General features: G+C 37.3%; 1 protein-coding gene across 1 annotated transcript; it reads right to left on the bottom strand.

The window, feature by feature from the left end:
• Window positions 1-2641: 2641 nt before the first annotated feature.
• LOC128226226 (deoxycytidylate deaminase-like) lies at window positions 2642-4442 on the bottom strand. The gene is made up of 4 exons (XM_052936115.1): window positions 4428-4442; window positions 3924-4059; window positions 3509-3722; window positions 2642-3165 (listed from the first exon to the last, which is right to left on the bottom strand). Exons 1-4 carry the CDS (start codon window positions 4440-4442, stop codon window positions 3039-3041), a joined length of 492 nt encoding a protein of 163 aa, XP_052792075.1. The 3' UTR covers window positions 2642-3038.
• Window positions 4443-26053: the final 21611 nt, after the last annotated feature.

Below are 26053 nucleotides of genomic sequence, written 5' to 3'. Positions count from 1 at the left end.
TAAAATACTACGAAAATACTGGAATCATTCCTCACTAGAAATACTAGGGTCAATAGCTTTAATGGGCTTACTCTTTTTTAGAACTTTCCAAAACGAACTAGGATTATCACTACTATTTACTAACGTCAATCTATTCGAACGTTGATACTCGTAAAGTTTTCTGTCACAACAATTCTTAAAATAATTTCGCCTGTCTTTATAAAACCGGAGATCTGATGCTAAGTTAGTAACTCTGAATTTACGTAGAGCAGCATATTTTATTGATTTTAATCGATCACACTCATCGTCCCACCATGCGGGCTGAGAAGAAACATTAGGATATCGTAATGGACGATTCTCATGGAACACGTAAAACGTTGAATTGCCTTTATACGATGGGTAATTCAAACATTTTAGCCTGATAAGAGTCTTTATTGGCTTTATTCATTGACTTTTCAAAAAATGTCCTATGCTACCAAAGCAAGCTCATGATGAGCACTTTGTGCAAATGTTTTAAGAACTATTAGGTAGCTTTGTCGCGAACGTTGGGTGAAGAAATGTTGTGCTTCTTTCATATTTAATAACCTTGTATATACCAAATTTAAGCTGGTTTAAATTGTGAAGATGTTACAAATATTATTTCTAAAAAACGCTCAGGACACCTGATCATGATGTCATTATTTAGATCAAAAGTAATTTAGTCACAATTTGTTTTTAAAGCTGCATGCTCACAGATTGAACGTTTTGACAACTTTTTAATTTTTTGTCTTGAAACGAGCCAGGACACCTGATCATGATGTCATTATTTAGAACAAAAGTAATTATGCCACAATTTCTGTTCAAGTCCCTGATATCAGGATTAAGCTAATCTCACTGTTTCAGGTTTTTGCCTATAATTTGCGTAATGTTTTACTTCTTTAAAAGTTTGAAGACTGGACATATGAATACTCCTTTTGATAATCACATTAAATCCTTTTCCATTCATCAAAATCAAATATTACATGGATCTCGTGGGGCTAGCCCTCACTTAAACATGAATAAAAGTGATACAATTCCCTGTGAAAGCTCGAAATTACACTTAGTGTTATGTGTGTTTAATGGGCCAGAAAACGTTAGAGAGCTTGTTTTCTCTTCCGCAGTATAACAGCAAGGAAGACCAACTATTAAAACAGAAACTGGGTTATTATTGGCAACACTAGTTTTTAAACGTCTTTCTTGTTTGAGTCCATCTGCATCGTGCAATATTCATTGAACGTGATGTAAACTTTACATTATTTTTAAAAAAGAAGCTCTGGTGTCCGAACAATTATTATACACACATTACACCACGTGTAATTTCGAGCTTAGATACGGAATTGTATAACTTTATTTTTATTCTTGCGTACGAAACTATCCCCAATTTTTCGAAACATCCCAATGCTTCAGTAGCTTATTTCAATAAGCCAAAATGCATGTAAAATTTTATTATGATAAATGAAAAAAATGACTTATTGTGATAAGCAGAAATATTTTCATATGTCCACTCTTAAAACTCTTAAAGAAGTTAAACATTACGCAAGTTATGAGACAAAAATCTGAAACACTGAGAATAGCTTAATCCAGATAAAAGAGACTTAAAAAGATATAGTGACATAATTACTTTCATTATAAATAATGACATCATAGCTTTATGACCTTACAAAATGCCTGATCAGGTATCCAGTGTGTTATTTAGAAAACCTACACAATATAAACGAGTATAAATTTGGTATATACAAGGTTATTAAAGTTTGATTTATCGATAAAACGCGTCAAAATGATACAAGCATATGAAAAAAGCACAACATTTTTTCATCCAACGTTTTCGCTTAAGCTACCTTATAGTTCTTAAAATCTTTACACTTGGAAAGGCAGTGCCATAAAATCATATTGATTGCTACAACCAAATTGTTTTTGTAAGAAACGTTTCTAAACATTTCTATTATATCTGGCCCTAGTTCATTGTAGCGGTTTATTAGCTTAGTTTTTACATCTTGTATTTATGCAGGGCGGTTAATTAGCTGCCCAGTTATAGAAATATAACATAAAAAACGGCATTCTAGAAAAAGTTCAAGCACGTGTTGTTATTATTTCCGTATATCTCGAAAGCAGGTAGTCCATTACACCGGAAAGAATAGAGTATAAATGATTTTTATAAGCATATAAAAGAATTTATGTCTTTGTTTACTACTATTTAGATATATATTTAGATCAACGACGTCATAGCCAATCGTCTTGCGCCTTAAATCACGTGACCAAAACTTTAAATCACGTGTCTAATATGAGTCAATCAAGGCACTCTTACTCCATCACTGTTCGTTGATAGACAAAGCGGAACCACGCTCAAAATTTTGAAAATCCACCTACTCCTCTCCTCCTCTCTTACTGCATAAGACATTGGCTCACCTCACTTTTTGATAAAACTCTATATAATTTCTCATTCCTTTTGTTTTTACAACCAGGTTGTGCATTACAACGAAAACAATAAAAACATAAAAAAAAATTCTATCAATATTATTATGTATTCAATGCCAGCAACAGCTAGATTCATAAACACATTAAAGTAAAACGTAATTAGCCTTGTTACAGTATAAATATGATAATAAAAATACACACATAATTTATTTCATTTATTGATCATACACAATAACGGTTCATTTACAGTACAATTGCCATAATATTATAAATCAGTATCACAGACAAGAAATAAATAAGATGTGCGTTTCATTTTGAAAATATATTAAACAGCGACAATTTATTGGCATGTTAGCTTAATGTGTCTGTAACAATAATAATGGCATACGATTTCTTCAAACAAAATCTTCTAAGTGTATTGAATTCCCTTGGTATGCAGGGCCATTTTTACACACAGCAAACATAATCGTCGTTTACAATGATTGAAATGAATCAAGGCAATTATCAATTATAAATTAAATGTCGAAATCTATTTTCAAAATAAATCAGTATTAAAAAACAAGTTATTACAAACTTTGTAATTTCAGAGAAAATTGTTTATGAAAGTGTTTATTCATTGTACATGCTCAATCATCCAGTTTGCGTTTTCTAGTAGTTCGGGTGTCCCCTTGACTCTCGTTATAAGCGCCCTTTGACATCTCTTCAATCACAGAAAAATCTATCTCAATCTTGCCCCTGGTTGGTAGATACTGACTGGAAATATCATTTTAGCTTTAAATCAAACACAATGAGATTGTTGGTCCACTATTTAAACTTGTTTCTTATGATTATCAATTTCTGTTTGAATAAGAGTATTGTAAAATTTGGTGATGTTTCTTTTTATTTCGTTTTACAGGGACCATACAAGACGATGACATTTGGTCCTAATTATCTTACAATAGTACAAAAGCTCGGAATGAAAATTAAATCAGTGTTCAATATTGTTATTAAAAGCATTAGTTTATGAATATAGTTGGCGTGACTACAGTCACATTTTGTATGCTAAAATACTTCAAGGTTCGAACTTATAATAATATATTTTCGGAATAAACTTTACCTGTATCGCACTTCTGCCATATCCAACATGCTTTTGGAAGCTTTGACATCCGAACGGTCCTTGTACTTGTCTGAGTAGTACTTGATCTCCTTGATGCCTGACTGGATGATAACCTTTGCGCATTCGTTGCAAGGGAACAGAGACATGTAGATCGTGCAGTTCTTAACGTCCGTAGAGTTTTTATTTAGCACGGCATTGAGTTCAGCATGGCACACTGGAATTGAATAGTGGATGTGTTTTGTATGACCTTAAGCATTTAATCGACTTACCCTTGACGTCTAGTGATAATACCAAAGCTGTACAGGTACAAACTGCTACCATTTTTGTAAATATGATTTGTATGTTGTTTTGTTTTAATTAATGTTTTACATTGAGATAAATGATTTATCTTATGTTGATACTATAAAATTCTGACCGTAAAGCTTTTTGTTTTTGAGGTCGTCTTTGTCACCTTTGCCCCAGGGTAGCTTGTCATCCGGACACCTATTGGGCATGCCATTGTATCCGGTACTAACTATTCTCTTATCCTCGTTCACGATACACGCTCCAACCTGTTGAAAAAAGGCCGATTACTAAGCGTGTATAAAAAAGAAATATACGGGGTGTTTATCTTGACTTAGTGCTTTATTTCAGAGAGAATTGGTTGCAAAAAATATTTCCAGATACTTCCACTTTCTAATCATAGTACGCATTGTTAATTGCTATTTTCGTTTGGAGACGTTTAAGCAATTATGAAAAAGTATCTGAGAATTATGTGTGATTGGGATTACTGGTGACCCTATATTATGTTTGTGTTAGTTGAAAGGATTTCTATGCAGGAAAAAAGTTAGCGCTTGTAAAAAGGCAAAAGGTCTGCTCACCTCTGATTTGAGTTGAAATAGAGAACGTACGAATAATCTACAATAACTTTGCGTTAAACTGTGTAATTGGTCATTTGTCTGTCATGTTGGTAGCAATTTAAATAACACTGATATTAAATGGGGCCACCAGGCATCCGTTAATTGTATTTTTTTTTATGTAGCGATCTGAGAACTAGCTTATTTTGGGGTCGGATTCCTTAATTTGCACCTACTTGCGTATGGGGTCTTTGCTGCGCTGAGCAGACAAGAAGGCAATGGCCAAAAAGTAATCGTCCCATTCTAGAACCCCTTCTCTTCGTCTATATCCACCTGACCTATAATAGATAGTATTAAATAGGGAATGACGGTAACGGTATCCATACCCGGTTAAAGGATGGAGTCGGCGCTTTTTATTTGTTGCGTATTCAACGCGTTCGATTGATAAAGAAATAGACAATAGTTCCAAAATGCACCATGTTCAAGTATGAGAAACCGATTTATGAGTGTGCAATTGTTTTTATTACATGATTACAACATTATTTGTGATGATGATGATGATGATGATGATGATGATGATATGCTCTCCCAACGTCTTAGCTGTTTCAGCTGACCAAACAAGTGGTGGCCGATCTTTATAATGTCATTTGACCCCCAGTGGTGTGTCATATTCATGTATTTATTCTTGCAACAAGAATCATTGTGATATCGTGAATGGGTTTTGAGTTACGGCAAGGTTAAAGTGTTTGAACAGCAACGCCGATGACGACGTCAACAAATCTACACCATTCGTTGCCTTTTTTTTTAAATAACAACAAACAGACGAGCTCATAATCATAGAATAGAGTTATGAACTACTAGCGTATGCAACGTTAACAATACAAGAAATGTATTAACCGCAAAAAGAATGTGTGCCTTGTTGCACATGGTTGGGCGGTATTCGAGATACAAGATGGGATAATACATGTCCCTTCGTCATATCGAGACATCATGGCTTTTATTTGATTTTTTCGTGTTTTTTCAGGTCGTTTGGTTTATCTCAAATTTAACTAATTTTGAGAAAATTTAATAATTATCAAGGAAGGGAACTCTTTCTCAGCGCCGAATGTTTAATTGTCCGCCCTTCTTTATTTTGGCGCCTTTCTCACTTGTTCTCTAGTTTTAATCCGGTTCGGACTTGTGTTTTCTTTGTTCGTTGCCAAAAATGGCGGATACTGGGGCTCGTCCCAAAGAAAAGGTATCAAAGCATACTGCAAGCATTCAAGATCAGCTGGTTGGTCTTGAAAATGAAGAGGTGCGTTTGAAATCAGACTTACAAAAGCTGACGCCAAAGAAACCCTCTCCTGTTGTTAATTTACGTGATGAACTTTTGCGTGAGGTGCGCGGCTTCAACAGCTTGTTGAAGACCGTCGTCAGTCGGCTTAATCATAAATAAAGTAGACATCTCCAGTGATTATCATGTTAACTTTGCAGATAAAATATTCTAGCCCAAGCCAAACGTGCTATATCTATTCAGGTTTGCGGGCGAATTTTATATACATTTTATTTACATAATGATAAATCAATCTAATCATAGTGAGTGATCTTGTATCGTTAAAGTGACACTCTTATTCAAAACCAATTCATGCAAATGTATAACAAACATTAATTTTGACTGATAAACCTTTAAAAACTTACTAAATAATGCATTTATGGAAAATATTAATTGCTGATTACAAGATTGTAATCGTGATTTTAATAGCAGAAATGGTGAATGCTAAGATATTTACTGTGATCTACTATAGTCTCATTAGGTAGAAATACCATGTTTTATGCTCATTTCTTTCAAATTTAGCTCGGTATCCTTCGTAAGAAGTATTGTTTTAGATATTTATTCATCCTTTTTTTTGAATATTAAAACAATTGTATTCATTGTGGTAAATCTTATATAGGAGTAAGAGTGCATCGTTAACTTTACATATTTTGATGCGCGTCTGGTCTGTTTCTTGGCTGATTCTGGCGTTTGTGTTTGTGTGGTGTGTATACGTTTGTGTCTCAAGTTAATTGTCATTAGGGTCCTTGCCTCGTGGCTATAAACAGAGCTTATTGTTGAATAAATGACTACTGTGCATGTTCTTGTATTATTTATGAATGTATCACTTAATTGAAAAAATATGGCAAAACGATCCTAAATTGTAAATGTGTGGTAGGCACTTGTTTTACATTTATTCAATAATTAACAATGCGAAGAAAAGTATAACTTAATTTTGTATAAGAACACTATTTATGAGGTGGCGTGTCGCGCACATGGCAGAGGTCTGTACTCCAAAGTTCAAAGTCACGGTTAAAGGTCAAATGTTGAAATGGTCCTTGTCCGGCTGAACCTTTACCACTTCAAACATTCTTTTTAACAGTCCACGAATTCCACTTTGTATCAGAACGTTATCTTAAGTCTTGAAAGTTTGCGAGTCGCAATTGTTTTAAGAACTCCTAATACACTTTTAAACCTAATTTCAGTGTCCTTAGATATTAAGCTTTTCTAAAAAAAGAAAAATTCAACTTAACTTTAATTGCTACTTCATGGTCAGCTTTACACTAGATAAAGTAAAGAAGAGAAAACATTTCATATTTCTTTGGTGAAAGTGTCGCGCCTTCGACACTTGTCCCTGTAATGCAGGGTAATAGGATCAGTTCTATTACTACATAGCTTTACTTCATAATCAAAATTATTTTAAATCTTAATGATGATAACTGCAATATTGAAAAAACAAAAACAACACAAAACCAAATAAGAACAAATTACAATAACTTACTCAGGTGCTGGAGTAGCGCTTTCGCTCATTTCGGTGATCGACTACTTGTCCAGAATTTCGGAAAATGACATTCACCGGTATTTGAGGTATAAGTAAACCATGTTTTCAGTGTGGATATATCAGTGGTTTGTGACGTCACAGTTGGTTACAGCAGGAAGCAAAATCGCACCGTCCGTCCGTCCCGTCCGTCCGTCCGTCCGTCCGTCCGTCCGGCTCTGTTACTTTCCCTTGTATGGACATATTTTAAAATAACTTGCCACATGTGTTCCACATACCAAGACGACGTGTGGCGTGCAAGACTCGTGTCCCTACCTCAAAGGTCAAGGTCACACTTAGTGTTTATTCACAATGGAGTGCTGCATATAAGCATAGAGTATAGGTTGTCGTGTCCGGGCTGTAACTTTCCATTGTATGGAAAGATTTTAAAATAACTTGCCACATGTGTACCACATACCAAGACGACGTGTCGCGTGCAAGACTAGTGTCCCTACCTCAAAGGTCAAGGTCACACTTAGTGTTTATTCACAATGGAGTGCTGCATATAAGGACATAGAGTATAGGTTGTCGTGTCCGGGCTGTAACTTTCCCTTGTATGGACAGATTTTAAAATAACTTGCCACATGTGTTCCACATACCAAGACGACGTGTCGCGTGCAAAACCCGTGTCCCTACCTCAAAGGTCAAGGTCACACTTAGTGTTTATTCACAATGGAGTGCTGCATATAAGGACATAGAGTATAGGTTGTTGTGTCCGGGCTGTTACTTTCTCTTGTATGGACAGATTTTAAAATAACTTGCCCCATGTGTTCCACATACCAAGACGATGTGTCGCGTGCAAGACCCGTGTCCCTACCTCAAAGGTCAAGGTCACACTTAGTGTTTATTTACAATGGAGTGCTGCATATAAGGACATAGAGTATAGGTTGTCGTGTCCGGGCTGTAACTTTCCCTTGTATGGACAGATTTTAAAATAACTTGCCACATGTGTTCCATATACCAAGATGACGTGGCGCGTGCAAAACCCGTGTCCCTACCTCAAAGGTCAAGGTCACACTTAGTGTTTATTCACAATGGAGTGCTGCATATAAGGACATAGAGTATAGGTTGTCGTGTCCGGGCTGTAACTTTCTCTTGTATGGACATATTTTAAAATAACTTGCTACATGTGTTCCACATACCAAGACGACGTGTCGCGTGCAAGACCCGTGTCCCTACCTCAAAGGTCAAGGTCACACATATTGTTTATTCACAATGGAGTGCTGCATATAAGGACATAGAGTATAGGTTGTCGTGTCCGGGCTGTAACTTTCCCTTGTATGGACAGATTTTAAAATAACTTGCCACATGTGTTCCACATACCAAGACGACGTGTCGCGTGCAAGACCCGTGTCCCTACCTCAAAGGTCAAGGTCACACTTAGTGTTTATTCACAATGGAGTGCTGCATACAAGGACATAGAGTATAGGTTGTCGTGTCCGGGCTGTAACTTTCCCTTGTAAGGACAGATTTTAAAATAACTTGCTACATGTGTTCCACATACGAAGACGACGTGTCCTGTGCAAGACCCATGTCCCTACCTCTAAGGTGAAAGATACACTAAGTGTTTATTCACAAGGGAATTCTGAATATAAGGACATAACAGTGTAGGTTGTCAAGTATGGGTGATATTTTTTTTCATGTTCAGAGGAAATTTAAAATAACTTGCCATATGTATTTGACACATAAAGGCAAGATCAACTTTCATGTACTGACCTTGTTCGTAGGTCAATGTCACATTCGGGGGCATTCGTCACATACTGTGACAGCTCCTGTTTTTGTATATTTTTTTTATAAAACATAGCGCAGGCTTAGCGGGAAAATGTACACAATACTCGGTTACTGAGCGATATGTTGAGCAATTTATTTATTTATTTTCAAAATATCGTGGGCAAATGCTAAGAATGTTCTGAAGTATTGCTTGTTATAACGAAAAGCAAATTACGTTTCTGGTCCAAAAAGTTGTTATATGTATATGTTCACCATGTTTGCCTTAAAACGGAAGTCTCGTAATGCATAATCTATCCCCAGGGTATATTCATACCTACAAAGAGGCACATACTATTTAGTAACACTGAATGTTTGTATTTTGTTATTACGAAAAGAAAAAACTATTTGGGTATAACGAAAAGCAGTTTTTGGAGGAGCAATTGCCGACCTCTCTCCTCCTTACCATGAGTCCAATTAAAACTTGTTGTGCAACAATTTCTTGCATAGACAGTAGATATGAGCAAATGTTATGTTTTACAGCAAATAAAAGACATACATATATGACAAATAAATGTCAGCAGTTTCATTCATCAGGGCATATATTGTTTGCTTCGAACTAGAAATTATCGCCTACCAATCGAGACCGGCAGCTAGATTGAACTTTTGTTAATGTATTTTCAAGGAAGTGTCCGTTTTATAAAGCTAACAGTACTATTGGAGACGAGTACCAATATATGCTTGAAGGCTCTTAACAATACAGAAAGCAATTTATCGAAACGAAATACTACGTAAATCCAAGTCAAATAAAATTCAAATCTTTAGTGTGTTTAGGTAACAATCAAGTAAGCAAATTTAGAAAGTAATGCCAGTTTGTAAAAGGCATAGTAAATACGTTTTAATGTTGTAAATACATATATACTTACATGCGAACAGCAATAAGTGTTACTTCAATCATATATATTGTATAAAGCATTATTAAACATATGCATCTCACATTATCCTTTGCTTTGTACATGTGTACATTGCATGTTTGTGTGTTGTTGTTGTTTTCTTTTAAAGTAGCCTCGTTTCTTATTATGTATTTCTTTGTCTCATAAACTCATGCTGTCATGATATCGTAAACTGGGTTATATTTTAAATAAACTTGAACCGAGAAACTAGAAGCATGTCAATTTTTGGATTTGCATAACACAGACACAGTCCCAGAAAACCTACCAGATCACAACAATATGGCAAACAATGAAATATAGTGTTGGGTGACAAGTCTTGTAGAACCCCTTATTTCAAACGTAGTGCCTGACAGTAGGCGGTACATCTCAAGTGAAGATGTGGACTTAAATGAAACTGGTATACTGTCATATGGAAAGGTTGTTTTGGAACTTGGTCTCATTTTCCTGGAACTATGTGACATTGTGAAATCACCAAGTCGGATTCTTTTGTTCTGTCATATGAAGTACATCATGTTGGTATTAAAAGGCCACAAGAATAAGTATGCACTTAAGATATTAAGACTGAGTGAAAAACAGCAAATAAAAGCGTTTATAGGCCACTTTGTGTTGTAAACACTGACAAAACGATCATCCCAGCAGATCTTTAAACGGAACATATTGTAAGATTGATAAAAAAACATTTACGGTCAAAGGGTTCAAATGTGATTAGGCATTGGTTAGAAGAAGTAGTGCTTTCTTTGAAATGGAGGAAACATCAAACAATTTTGACAACAAAAGCTGAGGTGGTACAGTGTGCTCACAAACGCAAAAAGCTATCTTCATTTCATAACCAATCTCGCCAGCCTTTATTTACCTTTTTTTTTATCAGGAACTGCAATTTATTTCAATCATTTTCAGTTTTGTTTTTTATGACTTGCAAATGTTTTTCGTCCATCGGATGATGTATCATTGTATTCATATCGTCCTCAATTTCGGTCTCATCTGAGATATTGTCGTTGAGGTGTGCTCTGCGCAGAATGTCGGTTGCGTACATTTCTTTGCCAGGCATTCCGTGCGCTGCAAATATAACCATTGAATATATGCTGAAATCAAAAGAACATTTCAAATGAACGTATTACAAGTACTATGTATTTAATGCAGTAAGACTTATGTTGTATCATGTGGTTTTAGGGTGCTTTTAGAATCACAAGTGGCATATAATAAGACGAACGCATTCACAGACTTTTGATTTTTTGTTCTGCTACAGAACTGTTACAATATTGCTCTTCTGTTTATGGAATTTGCATATCACTATGCATGTACTCCATTTTATAGATTTTAGCCTTTTAAACGTAAATTGATAACAACTGTAATAAAGATTACGACTTTATACATGGCTGTGAGTGTATTAGTAGGAATCAATATTTTTTATTTTTTATTTAATTTTATTAAACATGAGAAATTAAGTAAAATAGCTAAAATGTATTTTTACAACTACAATTCACTGGGAAAGCCTGTGGAAAGCTATATGTTTTCATTCAAATGTACAGTAAACTTACTAACTAAACTTATTAGTGGCCCTGCATGTATAATACTCTTCAAGTGTCTGCCCCCATTCATAATGCAACATATGAACTCATGAGTCTTATCTGACATTCTTCGTCTGGTTATATATATATATTGAAATAAATAAATCATTGAAAATCAGATGCAAATCTGTCAAGATTGTTTCTCCATAGAAGAGTGAAACATCACCACCTTAGCATGCTCAAGTTTGCTATAACCTGCGTAGAAGTCGGTGCCAAGGATTCTACTGGCTGTCTTGTAGCCACAACCTATCCACTGCATGGATTTCCAATAAATGATGGTTGTCTCAAAATCTTGCCATTCATGCTTCATCTTTGTTATAATAGGATGTAAAATATAATCCTAATGTGTTGTAGAATATTTTCCACTTTCAGTTGGACTTGGTCGTCATTTCATTGTTAGACTGACATTGTCCTTTGCTTGGCTTTCACTTATTATCTCAATGTTTCTCATGAGGAGACTTGAATAAATACAGTTCACCTGCATTGGTTACTGTTGCAGACAAAGACAGGACTTGGTATTTAAATAGTGATCTTATTTGAAACACATTTCGGACGAAACTTCTCTCCCCACTCCAGTATGCAATGTACCTCATCTACAACAAAATAACTTTTCTCCACTTTTTGCCCTCTGAGCGAAATACATCATTTAGAGGTTTATTACCTAGGATCTGTTCAGGGTGGCAAAACAGGTAACTATATTTGCCTGTCTTATGTTCCTTGACGTCAACTTTAAATTGGCAAAGAGACGCAGCTAAATCACCAAGTTTTTCCAACTGCTGATTAAGAATTGCGTTCAAGGGGATACTACAACAACTTGACAACCTGTGTCCATAAAAGGCAGCAGCTCATGCATAAGTCATTATACGGGATATGGCGGCAATTTGGGCTGGTCAAAGTACGCACAGAAATGGATGTTGTGCAGAAATAGAAAAGTTAAAAATGCATTTGTCAGAGAACATATAGTTTTCCAATTGTAGTCTCTCAGAGCACCAGAAAAGACACATACAGAAAATACTGTATACACAATCTTAGCATTAGAATAATAGACCTCACACACACACGCACGCACGCACGCACGCAGGCACGCACGCACGCACGCACACACGCACACACACACACACTCACGCACACGAACGCACGCACGCAGACACAGAGAAGAAACATTGCCAGGCGTGTAACCATTACGAAAATTTAGAATATGGGTATTTTATATTAGGGCAACTAATAAAATATGACATCCTGTATAATTATATAAACTTATATAAACTATTATATTCAAAATATAATCATTGTATTCAAGCAAGGGAAACAATTACGATAATTCGCAGCTGCACTCTACTGTTCAATACTTTGTAGTTGTCTTTCCTGCTCTGAATACAGCAGTAACTCGCCGTTCAATAAATTTACATATTTCAATTAATTCCTTTATAGTCAACCGATTTGGATTTTTTCGCAAATGTAGTTTTGAACTCACAATTACTATCAATGTATTAAATCGAGCAAATGTAGTTAAAAGAATACACATTTAGCGATATAGCCATGGCATTATGTCTGTCAGTTTTTTTATTCAACGGAAAAGCCATCAATAGCAAACAATTATGTTTTTATAAGTATACGTAATGCACCAGTCAACTGTAACCACGGCGAGGATTTTACTCTCAGTTCGTCCCCGCAGGACGGGGATTTTACCCGGGCTTGGCTGGACCGAAAGTCAAAGTCCCCGCTATTTCCCGGACCTGGGCGTGGTTACAATCGACTGGTGCATAAATCTGGATAAGAGGTCATCGTTGTGTTATTCATAAGTCATTGCAATAACAAACATCTTCACCATGCCTTTGCCTGTTCTACGGCTTCTCCTGGCAAGCCTGTTTGCCCATCAAGTAGTGTTTATTCAATCTGAAACCGATACCAACCTCTATTCACCGCTTCCTAAAACACTATTAGGTCTGAATGCAAAATATTGACATCTCCGGTGATTTAAACTAATGTAAATATTTTCATAGCGCTTGTAAGCAGATCAGTGTTCAAATCTTCTTTTGTCTACTGGGGATGTTTTTTTCTTGGTCGATGACAGACTTTATTAAGCCTTGGCCTACTGAAGGTCGCTGGAAATCGAGAACTACACTACGAAAATAGCCGAAGCGTCATAATGGCTCATGTTGCAAATCACACAACTGTATGGGTCCATATATAAGGAAACCTTTATAGATCTAACTTAAATGCATGAATACGTTGCATATAGAATCGATGTAAATAAAGTTTGTTGATTTTACTCTTTCTTCATCAGATTTTCAATGTGGTTAACTGATCCTATTAATTTGTGAGCATAAAAGTTCATGTTATGTATTTACTTCGTTCTTGTTATAATTTTTTTTAATTTAGTTTAAAGTTTACATGAAGTTAGGACGGTAAATTCGCTAACCACTGCGCTACGCGGACAACCACTGACGCGCTTACCACTGCGCTAACCGGACAACCACTGACGCGCTTACCACCGTGCTAACCGGACAACCACTGACGCGCTAACCACTGTGTTAAGCGGACAACCACTGACGCGCTAACCACTGTGCTAACCGGACAACCACTGACGCGCTAACCACTGTGCTAACCGGACAACCACTGACGCGCTAACCACTGTGCTAACCGGACAACCACTGACGCGCTAACCACTGTGCTAACCGGACAACCACTGACGCGGTAACCACTGTGCAAACCGGACAACCACTAACGCGCTAACCACTGTGCTAACCGGACAACCACTAACGCGCTAACCACTGTGCTAACCGGACAACCACTAACGCGCTAACCACTGTGCTAACTGGACAGAGCTTTGCTGTTGTTTTTGGTGCGACATAGAACGTTATTTTCATCATTGGAGAAAGGCGTTTAAGTAATACAAGAATACTGTATAAAGCGTTAAATTTTTAAACTACATACCAAATAACGCTTAAAGAAGCACTCTTATTCCCAAATAGGATGTACCAAAAGTAATACAATCGTTTTAATTCACCAAAAAGGATGAATACATATCGAAAACAATGTTTCTCATGAAGGATACCGTGTTTGATTAGAAAGAAAGGTGCAGAAAACGTGGTATTTCTACCTTATGAGATGATAGTTGATCACTGTAAATCTTTAGGACCCACAAGTCATTTAGTATATGTACGCTTTCACTATAATATACATGGTTACAATCTTGTTATCAGATATCAATAAAAAATAATACAAAGTGACTATAAAAACGGTAGGGTCGGCGCCCATTTCGAAGGTAGGGTCGAGTAACCCGAACCAAATGTATTTTTTAGGCCCAAAGATAGAGTCATGGTAAAATCATCATCGCTTTTCTCGCTACTTCTTCTTTCTTCTAACGTCCTGTAGATTATAACCTACATCTACTGAGATTGTCTACCAGTATCCATTAAGTAATTTGTTTAATCTTAAAGAATTGCTATTTGTATAATGCTCATATAAAAATACGTTCTAATTTAAGGCAGTGACTAGTACAAATTGTGCAAAATCCTAATGACCAGAAGATGCCCGCTCACTTCGCTTGCACCGTCCTCCTTAATAATTACGACTAACACCATCATGACTTCGAGAAAAGATAGCCTTTCCCTTTATCTCAATTAAGAACTAAGGAAAAATATTACCTTTTTAAGTTATGATTCACGTATCTCTAATGATCACTTTATTTTATAACTAACAGAGAGAGGCGACAGTTGGAATATACAATTTCGAATATAAAGATGTTATCTACAAATCTCAATTTCTCTCTGTCATAGACATTTGAAAACGCGGATGATATGTAAAAAGGTCATATTACCCACATAAATCACTTTTTACCCGTAACTATTTAGTTAAGAGCCCTTAAAATCAGAAGACAGTGTGGATAATTTAAGGTTAGCTATTTTAATAATGGCCTAGCGAATCCTTACAGTCGTATTCTATTCCGAACCACAGTTTTTTGCCACGGGTACTTTAGATATCAATACATATGACGCCTTGGTTACCAAAAGACTCTAATTTTTAGAAAACCATTATTTAACATCCACGGTTTCCTCTTCGTTTCTCTATTAGATACATGTATTGTATGTTAAACACCTTGAAGTATGGAATGCCAGCACTGTCTTTTGTAGTCAAAATGAAAGTTCAACGTCACAACATTTATACTATAAAGCTTATATTATAATGAATTGGCACATAACACAAACTATTATTACTTGAAGCAATACCAAGAAATGAATTCCATTTTCGCTTAGAATGTCCATGAATTAGGACTTGTGTACATTAGGCAATATAATTGGCGCAATCCAAACATTCAAAAATTCATCAACTTCGAGCGAAAATGAAACTACTATTAGAAAATTATGAATGTGGTTTTGTCTATAAAGGCTTGGAAATGCGTCAGTACAGAAAGTAGACACTTTTCTCCACTAACTTTTCTTTTTTCCGCATTATAAGCAAATGTGTTATGAATTTATTTCGTTTATACATTATGATTGATTTTGATTTTTTTATACCGGAAATGTTTATATAATGTACATGTTTATAATTTACTCATGAGCTGTAAGCTTAAAGTTAGTAAAAATTTTCTTCTTCTTCTTCTTCTTCTTCTTCTTCTTCTTCTTCTTCTTCTTCTTCTTCTTCATAATACTGTATATAACAAAACTGCTATATGTTCAATGCGTTATAAATTATTTAATGCATGTGTTTGTAAATGTGTAGTTATAGTGTTTTTCTGTATACAAAAATGTTATGTTACTCAAAGCGGAACGGTTAAATATTAGGCATTGTCAATGGTTCTTGTCAGAAAGATAAAAACACACACTTTTACCACCACATACAGTTCGTCACCACATAAGTTTGCAACTACAAACAGGTCTTCACCACATACAGTTCGTCACCACATACAGTTCGTCACCACATACAGGTCATCACCACATACAGTTTGTCACCACATAAGTTTGTAACTACAAACAGGTCTTCACCACATACAGTTCGTAAACACATACAGTTCGCCACAACTTACAGTTTGCCACCACATACAGTTCGTCACCGCATACAGTTCGCTAACACATACAGTTCGTCACCACATACAGTTCGTCACCACAAACGGTTCGTCACCGCATACAGTTCGCTTCCACAAACAGTTCATCATCACATACAGTTCGTCACCACATACAATTCGTCACCACACACAGTTCACCATCACAAACATTTCGTCACCACATACAGTTTGTCACACCATACAATTCGTCGCCGCATACAGTTCGTCAACACATACAGTTCGTCAAATCATACAGTTCGTCACCACGTACAATTCGCCACTACATTCAGTTCGTCACCACATACTGTTCGTCACCACATACAGTTCACCACCCCATACAGTTCGTCACCACATACAGTTCGTCACCACATACAGTTCATCACCACATACAGTTCGTCACCACATACAGTTTGTCACACCATACAGTTCGCCACCGCATGCATGTCCTCACCGCATACAGGTCGTCACCACGTACAATTCGCCACTACATTCAGTTCGTCACCACATACAGTTCGCCAAAGCATACTGTTCGTCACCACATACAGGTCGCAAGGCATACAGTTCCGTAACAGCATACAGGTCGTCTCCACATACAATTCGCCACCGCACACAGGTCGTCACCACATAACCACATCATACAGGTCATCACCACATACAGGTCGTCTCCACATACAGTTCGCAACGCACACAGGTCGTCACCACGTAACCAAATCATACAGGTCGTCACCACATACAGGTCGTCAACACATACAGTTCGTCACCACATACAGTTCGTCACCACATACAGTTCGTCACCACATACAGGTCATCACCACATACAGTTTGTCACCACATACAGTTCGTCACCACATAAGTTTGTAACTACAAACAGGTCTTCACCACATACAGTTCGTCACCACATACAGTTCGTCACCACAAACGGTTCGTCACCGCATACAGTTCGCTTCCACAAACAGTTCATCATCACATACAGTTCGTCACCACATACAATTCGTCACCACACACAGTTCACCATCACAAACATTTCGTCACCACATACAGTTTGTCACACCATACAATTCGTCGCCGCATACAGTTCGTCAACACATACAGTTCGTCAAATCATACAGTTCGTCACCACGTACAATTCGCCACTACATTCAGTTCGTCACCACATACTGTTCGTCACCACATACAGTTCACCACCCCATACAGTTCGTCACCACATACAGTTCGTCACCACATACAGTTCATCACCACATACAGTTCGTCACCACATACAGTTTGTCACACCATACAGTTCGCCACCGCATGCATGTCCTCACCGCATACAGGTCGTCACCACGTACAATTCGCCACTACATTCAGTTCGTCACCACATACAGTTCGCCAAAGCATACTGTTCGTCACCACATACAGGTCGCAAGGCATACAGTTCCGTAACAGCATACAGGTCGTCTCCACATACAATTCGCCACCGCACACAGGTCGTCACCACATAACCACATCATACAGGTCATCACCACATACAGGTCGTCTCCACATACAGTTCGCAACGCACACAGGTCGTCACCACGTAACCAAATCATACAGGTCGTCACCACATACAGGTCGTCAACACATACAGTTCGTCACCACATACAGTTCGTCACCACATACAGTTCGTCACCACATACAGGTCATCACCACATACAGTTTGTCACCACATACAGTTCGTCACCACATAAGTTTGTAACTACAAACAGGTCTTCACCACATACAGTTCGTCACCACATACAGTTCGTCACCACAAACGGTTCGTCACCGCATACAGTTCGCTTCCACAAACAGTTCATCATCACATACAGTTCGTCACCACATACAATTCGTCACCACACACAGTTCACCATCACAAACATTTCGTCACCACATACAGTTTGTCACACCATACAGTTTGTCGCCGCATACAGTTCGTCAACACATACAGTTCGTCAAATCATACAGTTCGTCACCACGTACAATTCGCCACTACATTCAGTTCGTCACCACATACAGTTCGCCAAAGCATACTGTTCGTCACCACATACAGGTCGCAAGGCATACAGTTCCGTAACAGCATACAGGTCGTCTCCACATACAATTCGCCACCGCACACAGGTCGTCACCACATAACCACATCATACAGGTCATCACCACATACAGGTCGTCTCCACATACAGTTCGCCACCGCACACAGGTCGTCACCACGTAACCAAATCATACAGGTCGTCACCACATACAGGTCGTCAACACATACAGTTCGTCACCACATACAGTTCGTCACCACATACAGTTCGTCACCACATACAGGTCATCACCACATACAGTTTGTCACCACATACAGTTCGTCACCACATAAGTTTGTAACTACAAACAGGTCTTCACCACATACAGTTCGTCACCACATACAGTTCGTCACCACATACAGGTCATCACCACATACAGTTTGTCACCACATAAGTTTGTAACTACAAACAGGTCTTCACCACATACAGTTCGTAAACACATACAGTTCGCCACAACTTACAGTTTGCCACCACATATAGTTCGTCACCGCAAACAGTTCGCTAACACATACAGATCGTCACCACATACAGTTCGTCACCACAAACGGTTCGTCACCGCATACACTACGCTTCCACAAACAGTTCATCATCACATACAGTTCGTCACCACATACAATTCGTCACCACACACAGTTCACCATCACAAACATTTCGTCACCACATACAGTTTGTCACACCATACAGTTCGTCGCCGCATACAGTTCGTCAACACATACAGTTCGTCAAATCATACAGTTCGTCACCACGTACAATTCGCCACTACATTCAGTTCGTCACCACATACAGTTCGTCACCACATACAGTTCACCACCCCATACAGTTCGTCACCACATACAGTTCGTCACCACATACAGTTCATCACCACATACAGTTCGTCACCACATACAGTTTGTCACACCATACAGTTCGCCACCGCATGCATGTCGTCACCGCATACAGGTCGTCACCACATACAGTTCGTCACCGCATCGAGTTCGTCACCAAATGCAGTTCGTCACCACAAACAATTCTTTACCATATATCGTTTCTCACAACATACAGTTCGTCACCACATACAGTTTGTCACCACATACAGTTTGCAGCACAAACAGTTCGTCACCGCATATAGTCCGCTAACATATACAGTTCGTCACCACATACAGTTCGTCACCACAAACAGTTCGTCACCGCAAACAGTTCGCTTCCACATACAGTTCATCATCACATACAGTTCGTTACCACATACAATTCGTCACCACACACAGTTCGCCATCACAAACAGTTCGTCACCACATACAGTTTGTAACCCCATACAATTCGTCACCGCATACAGTTCGTCAACACATACAGTTCGTCACCACATCAGTTCGTCACCACATACAGTTCGTCACCACACAAAGTTCGTCATCACATACACCTCGCCACCACATACAGTTCATCACCATATACAGTTCGCCACTTAATGCTTGCATAAACGTCCTTCATGCAATGAAAAGGCATGCTCACGCTGCATTTAGTATTTGTTTGACACAATGAGTTTTGTAACATACGAATTCTTCTTGTTAGTGAAAACCGTCATCATTACAAAGAAAATAACATCATCCCTTGCACATTTTACCAACTTGTTTCCTGCGTGTAACATATTTAAACTAGTAATATCAACCACTCAGTGTATGTTTGTGAATGGATTGAAGAAAATGAAACTTGTAGTAATACTGAGCAGAGTGCAATGTAATATTGAACGTAATACAAGAAAAAACTCCGATGTCGCCGAAAAGGACCGTGGGCACAAACACGTCTTTTTCCTTCTTTAAAAATAATAAATTGGCTCGTTTCCAATCACCCTCCGTTGACGAATGTTGCAGTTTATTTTCTACCTGTTATAAAATTTTAGGTCTTATTTTCAAATGTTACTTGATGCAAACAACAAATAATGATCATTACATACAGGTCACCACGAACAATTTGCGTTAAAATGACCCGCAATATAGCTCGCCGACGGCCTGTATGAGGCAACGAACTGTTTGGCCTACAGTAAGTCGTTTGGTAAGTCAGCGAATAGAGTCTGTAGTCGATGCCAAATGTTGTGTAATCTATAAAGACCTAGAAAACAGAAATGTTTACCAAACTTTTGTGTTTATAGCGTATTATGGAAAATAGCAAACAATAAATATTTAAAATAAAGTTCGTTTTGATATTTGACATGAAAAAAGAGATATTTGAATTGATAACCAATGTAAAGAATTAAGTGGTCTTCAGCCAGGGAATGGTCTTTTTAATAAGCTGAAGACGCCAAATTTGAATGTGCCTCTGAAGTCTTATGTTGAACTGTCTATTCAAATAATGTTTTATTAAATAGGATTTTAATAGTGTTTATTTGGCTGAATACTGGTGACAAAAAAGTTGTCTTTTTGACTGCCGTATGACTGCAGTCTGTGTAAACATTTATTGAAGACATTGTGTTATTTATATTCGAGCTTAATGCAGTATAAATTACCTGCTAATAAAGTTAAATGCATCGTTGAGTATTTTGTAGTATTATAAGCCTTATCATTTCAAACTGTGGTCGATTTCGGTCAAAAAGAACGTTTTCGCTATTAGCAAACTCAATATTTAGATAATCATTTAAACAAGTATATTCGTTTAAGTTAGCCTTGTCTGCCACTACAAAACAAGTATCAGTTCTTGCGGAAATGCAAATTTAGAGGACAGCATGACCAACCAAAGCAAACCGCCTTTTCCTAATTACGCTTTAATGACTTCACGTATCGCCTTACCATTCCTATAGAGGCGATGTCAAAAGTGTACAGTTTGGAAAGAATTAATTTCACGACTTGTCCCGTAAATAAAACGCTCATCTGCCTTCCGAAATTGTTCTGTAATTGATTTTTATCTGACATGCTCATCTTTGGAGAGATTTAGGGAGCCGGGGCTAATAGATTGTCTCCCTGGGGCTGTTTGTAGAAGGGGACAGGAAAACAGGGAGGGCGATCACCCCCTGGGCAGGGCACGACCAACGTGCAGCATGTGATCCCTGGGTCGATGTTTGGGGAGAGGGGTGGCGGTAGAAACATGGTTACATGGTATTTTATTTAAATGAATTATTGGATCTTACCAACGTCTTCCGGAGTTAGGACAACCCTGGTAATCTGAAATAATTTTACAACGTAGTATTGCAATTAAAGCTGCACTCTCAAAGTTTGAGCGTTTTGACAACATTTTTATATATGTTTGTCTTGGAACGAGACAAATTATGCGAAAATGCAAACAACTATCGGTTTAAGACTGCAGACAAAAAGAACAGACGACAGATTTCACATTAAAATTCAGAAAATTATCTTTTATGCATTTTTCTTAAACCGTAAGTAACGCTTTTAGCCATAACGCATTAATTTTCGAACGGAAATATAAATTCTGCTATCTGATCTTTTGTCAGCAGTCCTTTATCACTGGTTTGCAGATATTTACGCAAAAATTGGCTCATTCGAAGACACAAAATTTAAAAAAAAGTTGTCAAAACGGTAAATCTGTGGGATTGCAGCTTTAAAACGAACGACGGTCTGTTTTGTTGTAAAATGGATATCATGTTTCTGTTTGTTACGAGTGGGAAATGCAGGCTTTCATAACAAATAACGTTTAATTAATGTAGCAAAAATACAAAAAAAACACGGTCGAAGTTAGATAACGCAGTAGAATACTGAAGCAGAATGCATCCGTGCACAAATAAGTTTTTATTTATTTCCATCCTGGTAGATGTTATCTCTAGATGTGCAAATTATTATATTAGAAGTCCATAAAGGCACTTAATTTACATTTCGCCGACAATGAAAAGGAATATGTAGAGTTAATATTGTAAACCTGAAGAAAAGCGCAGTTTGCTTCCCAAACCTTTCTTCCTTGTTGATAATACAATGTACGATTAACTACGTAGATTCATAAATTGTAATCAAGACGCCAAAAACATGCGGCTATAATAGCCATGTACCACTGACCAAAGGGGTTGAAAGAACCAATTTCGCGCAATTTCCGTTCACAAATGAGATGGTTCTGAGGGGCTGTCCCTTCTCACAATGTTGATTTCCAATTAACTCGATATTTGCTTTACTGCCCGCGTCTCCTTGGCCAATTTCTTCCGCTCGTTTAATAATCATAAACATACCAAAATCGCCATTAATACTTCTGGACCTTAAATTTTTAATTTTGGCAATTACAGACAAAGGTGAAAATCTCTTCATAAAAGATCTGTTTTATTTATGACTCTCATTTTCACCATGTCAGTGTTCAAAACGGTCCTGTTAAATGATTTAAAAAGCAGGATTTTGACTGTTGCTATCATACATGCTTCGACTTAACTCTTTTATACACATTCTGACACTCACAAACTGACCTCGAATGACCGTTAAATCTATAAAAGAATAATTTTGTACCGGAAAACCACTAGTATCCATTGACATTCAAGTGGATATGTGTTATAAGAGAAAAAGGAGCTGTTGTTGAATTCCGTGTCCTTGGGGGCGAAATGCCTTGTTTTTGCAATGATGTAATATGTACATGAGTGATTTGTTATCGATCCGAAATCGCTAATGAGTACACTTTGTCACTAGAAGGTGAGAGATGGTCACTTCAAAATTATTGACGTGCACAATTAGTCACATTCCGTGTTGCTATTTGCCTAAAGGTGCTGAATCTGTTAGCAATGCCAACAAATATTGTTACAAAGTGTCTGTTGTACAAAACCAGTTGACATGTTTCCAGTATTTTCTGAAAAAAATATGCAGTGCCTAAAAAATATCATTGTCGCGGATTTGAAATATGTCTGAAAAAGTTTATTAATGATCCGTTTTATTCTTTTAATCATGGTTTGTATTGATTCCGATCAGCAAAGCATGTTATTTGGCACTCCAATTACGAATGTTTAAAACATTCTTTTAATAATCCCTGTGAAAGATGAAAAATGCGATATTTTGGAAAAACTTGGATGCTTACAATAGCAATTAAAGTATTTTGAAGAAAGAGAAATCAAGCACCTGTCATGAGGGACAATGAAATCAAAGCTGTATGAAATCGGGCTCATTAAATTTGGCGCGGACGTAGAGGATTGGAGATAAAACATGTCAGTACCCCCATAACCCGCACCTCGTTACCCCGGAGTTATGAGGGACAGGCACGGGACGGGGGACAGAGCTGACGTCAGGGGACACCTTCATCACCACCAACAGGTGTCTTCCAAGTATGAGATCTACGTTTTCTGTCCTGTCCAGTTTCTATAACGGAAACATTCTATACTTTAAATGTCGTATACCAAAATATGCCACTGAATTAATTATACAAAAAAAATAATTCTTTCTATAGAATCATGCATTTCAAACGGCCTAATGTTTGAAAACTCCATACAGCGGCTATATCCCGTGGAACTTTTTTTGCGCAGATCACGTGATGATACTCAAAATCACGTGACAGCATTCCAATATTGATTTATTTTAAAAATCAAATATATTTTATCTTTGGGATATGGAATATTCATTTGGCTAAAAGATTTATTAGAAACAAGACGATCATCAGGTATAATAAAATTAATTTCTTAAATAGTAATGTATACTACTCATAATACATGTAAGTACAAATACAAATATTAAAATTGGTGTCTGTTTTTTTTTGTTAGATGAAATCAACTTAGCGCATAAAATATGCGTTATAGCATTTACAAACGAAAGAAAAAGAACCAAATATTGAAGCCTTGAAAGATTCATCAAAATAGGTTCCGTCACATGGCTGGGGTTATAGTAAAGTTTATAAGTGCGAAACCACCAAACCTAAGCAAGTGTTATTTATATGTGAATATCACTCATGTGTATAGCCCGTTTTATCCAATGAGTGCATGAGTGCACGACATGTCGCTAAGATGCTGTTGATAGTTGCCGTACCCATGTATGAATATGCTGAAGTCAGAAAAGCATGCAAAACACGTCCGCATTTTAAGCATGCAAAACACTTTCCAAATAACGCAATTGTCTTATTTTGACGAACTTTGTTAGCCGAGATGAAATTTTTAAAGGGACGAAGAAGGAATTTCTTACCCATTAAACCGGCATCGCTAGCCCCACCCAGCTTTCATAGAAAGACCACCACATCTGCCATACTCAAGCACTTGCAAATCGCGAAACATTATTTACTTTAAATTTGCAAAACCAGTCACCTCTCATTCAAATAAGACAGGACATATTTTAAAATCACTCCTAAATAAAAATAGATTTCATAACGCATTTTCTTTTGTATTTTCTAGTAATTTGGGGACGTATTTGCCTCTTCCCTACTGCCAAAGATGAACCCAAAACCAGGCTTAGCAAGGCCGCTATATGTGTTTGGTTGTATTTGAGTGGAATAAGTCGTTCTATTTTATCAGTATAATGCATGCCAACGATCACCGCCTTATCAAGCATCATTAAAACTCATCAAATAAGATAAGAACATGTGTTCTTTAAAACACATAAACCTATCAACTTTGCCTTTCATCGACCGTTTGTGCATTCATTCCGAGTGTTAAACATAGGTGAAAAGTTACATATAGATATAGAACTGTTTTTGGTAGCCATTGCCACTATAATATATAAATACTCATTACAAAATGTGGTGCCTCAATTATTTTAAGGAGTATATAGGTTAACATTTGGGTGGGCACTGCGTAGGAAAAATCGAACGATTGTCATGTGATAATAAACCAAATAATATTTAAAACAACACCATAATTTAGTCAGGGTTTGAAATTATTATTCATTCGTTGACACACATCCGTCTGATCCAGTTAATAAACCATTGCATATTAGGCTGGGGTCAGACGGAGTGGGTGTACTTTTAGCTACCGAGACCCTTAGTATATATAATAATGTGTAGCGGAAGCGTTGTGACCAGATGTGACCAGAACGTCCGCTGGACCGTCCAGGCTGCGAGCGGAAGCTAGTGAGCACGGCACGGTGATGACCGAGCGCTAACGAGCGAGATGACAGCCTCAAATGGACCTGTTAGTGAGGGCTGACGTACCTGTCACTCATTTTGACAGGATTAGTGTGGCCCAGGAATGACAAAACAATCATACCAACGCAACCTTGACATACGCCGAATTAATGCAAATAAATCGCGTTTTTATATATACAAGAACGAGTTTAGGACTACGTGTTATTGCTTCGTTTTAGTTTTATTATTTTTTTTTTTAGATAATTTCACTTTTCAGCAGGCCGACAGAACTGATTTACCGTTTCAGTTTAAATGCAGTTACTGTAGCAGAAATACACTTATATGATTTGTTTACAATTCATTAAATGCTCTTTATTCGTACTGTAAATTCCTAAAAGAAAGTGTATGCTGCGGCTCTAAAAATAAAACAAAACAATACCATTTATTTATAATGTTCTTGACCTTTTCACCTTAAATGGGCAAACATGAGTGTTTAAAACGCCAACAACAAAAACAAAGATTTTGCCTTGCATAATTGATATTCTCTTGTCAGAAATCTGCTTTAAACTCACTTTACGATATACCACAATCATAACTGTCGTCTGAAGTGACA

This window comes from Mya arenaria, chromosome 3, assembly GCF_026914265.1.
Source record: "Mya arenaria isolate MELC-2E11 chromosome 3, ASM2691426v1".
NCBI lineage: Eukaryota > Metazoa > Mollusca > Bivalvia > Myida > Myidae > Mya > Mya arenaria.
Note: the sequence above shows the minus strand (reverse complement) of the source record. Positions and strands in the feature narration are given on the sequence as shown.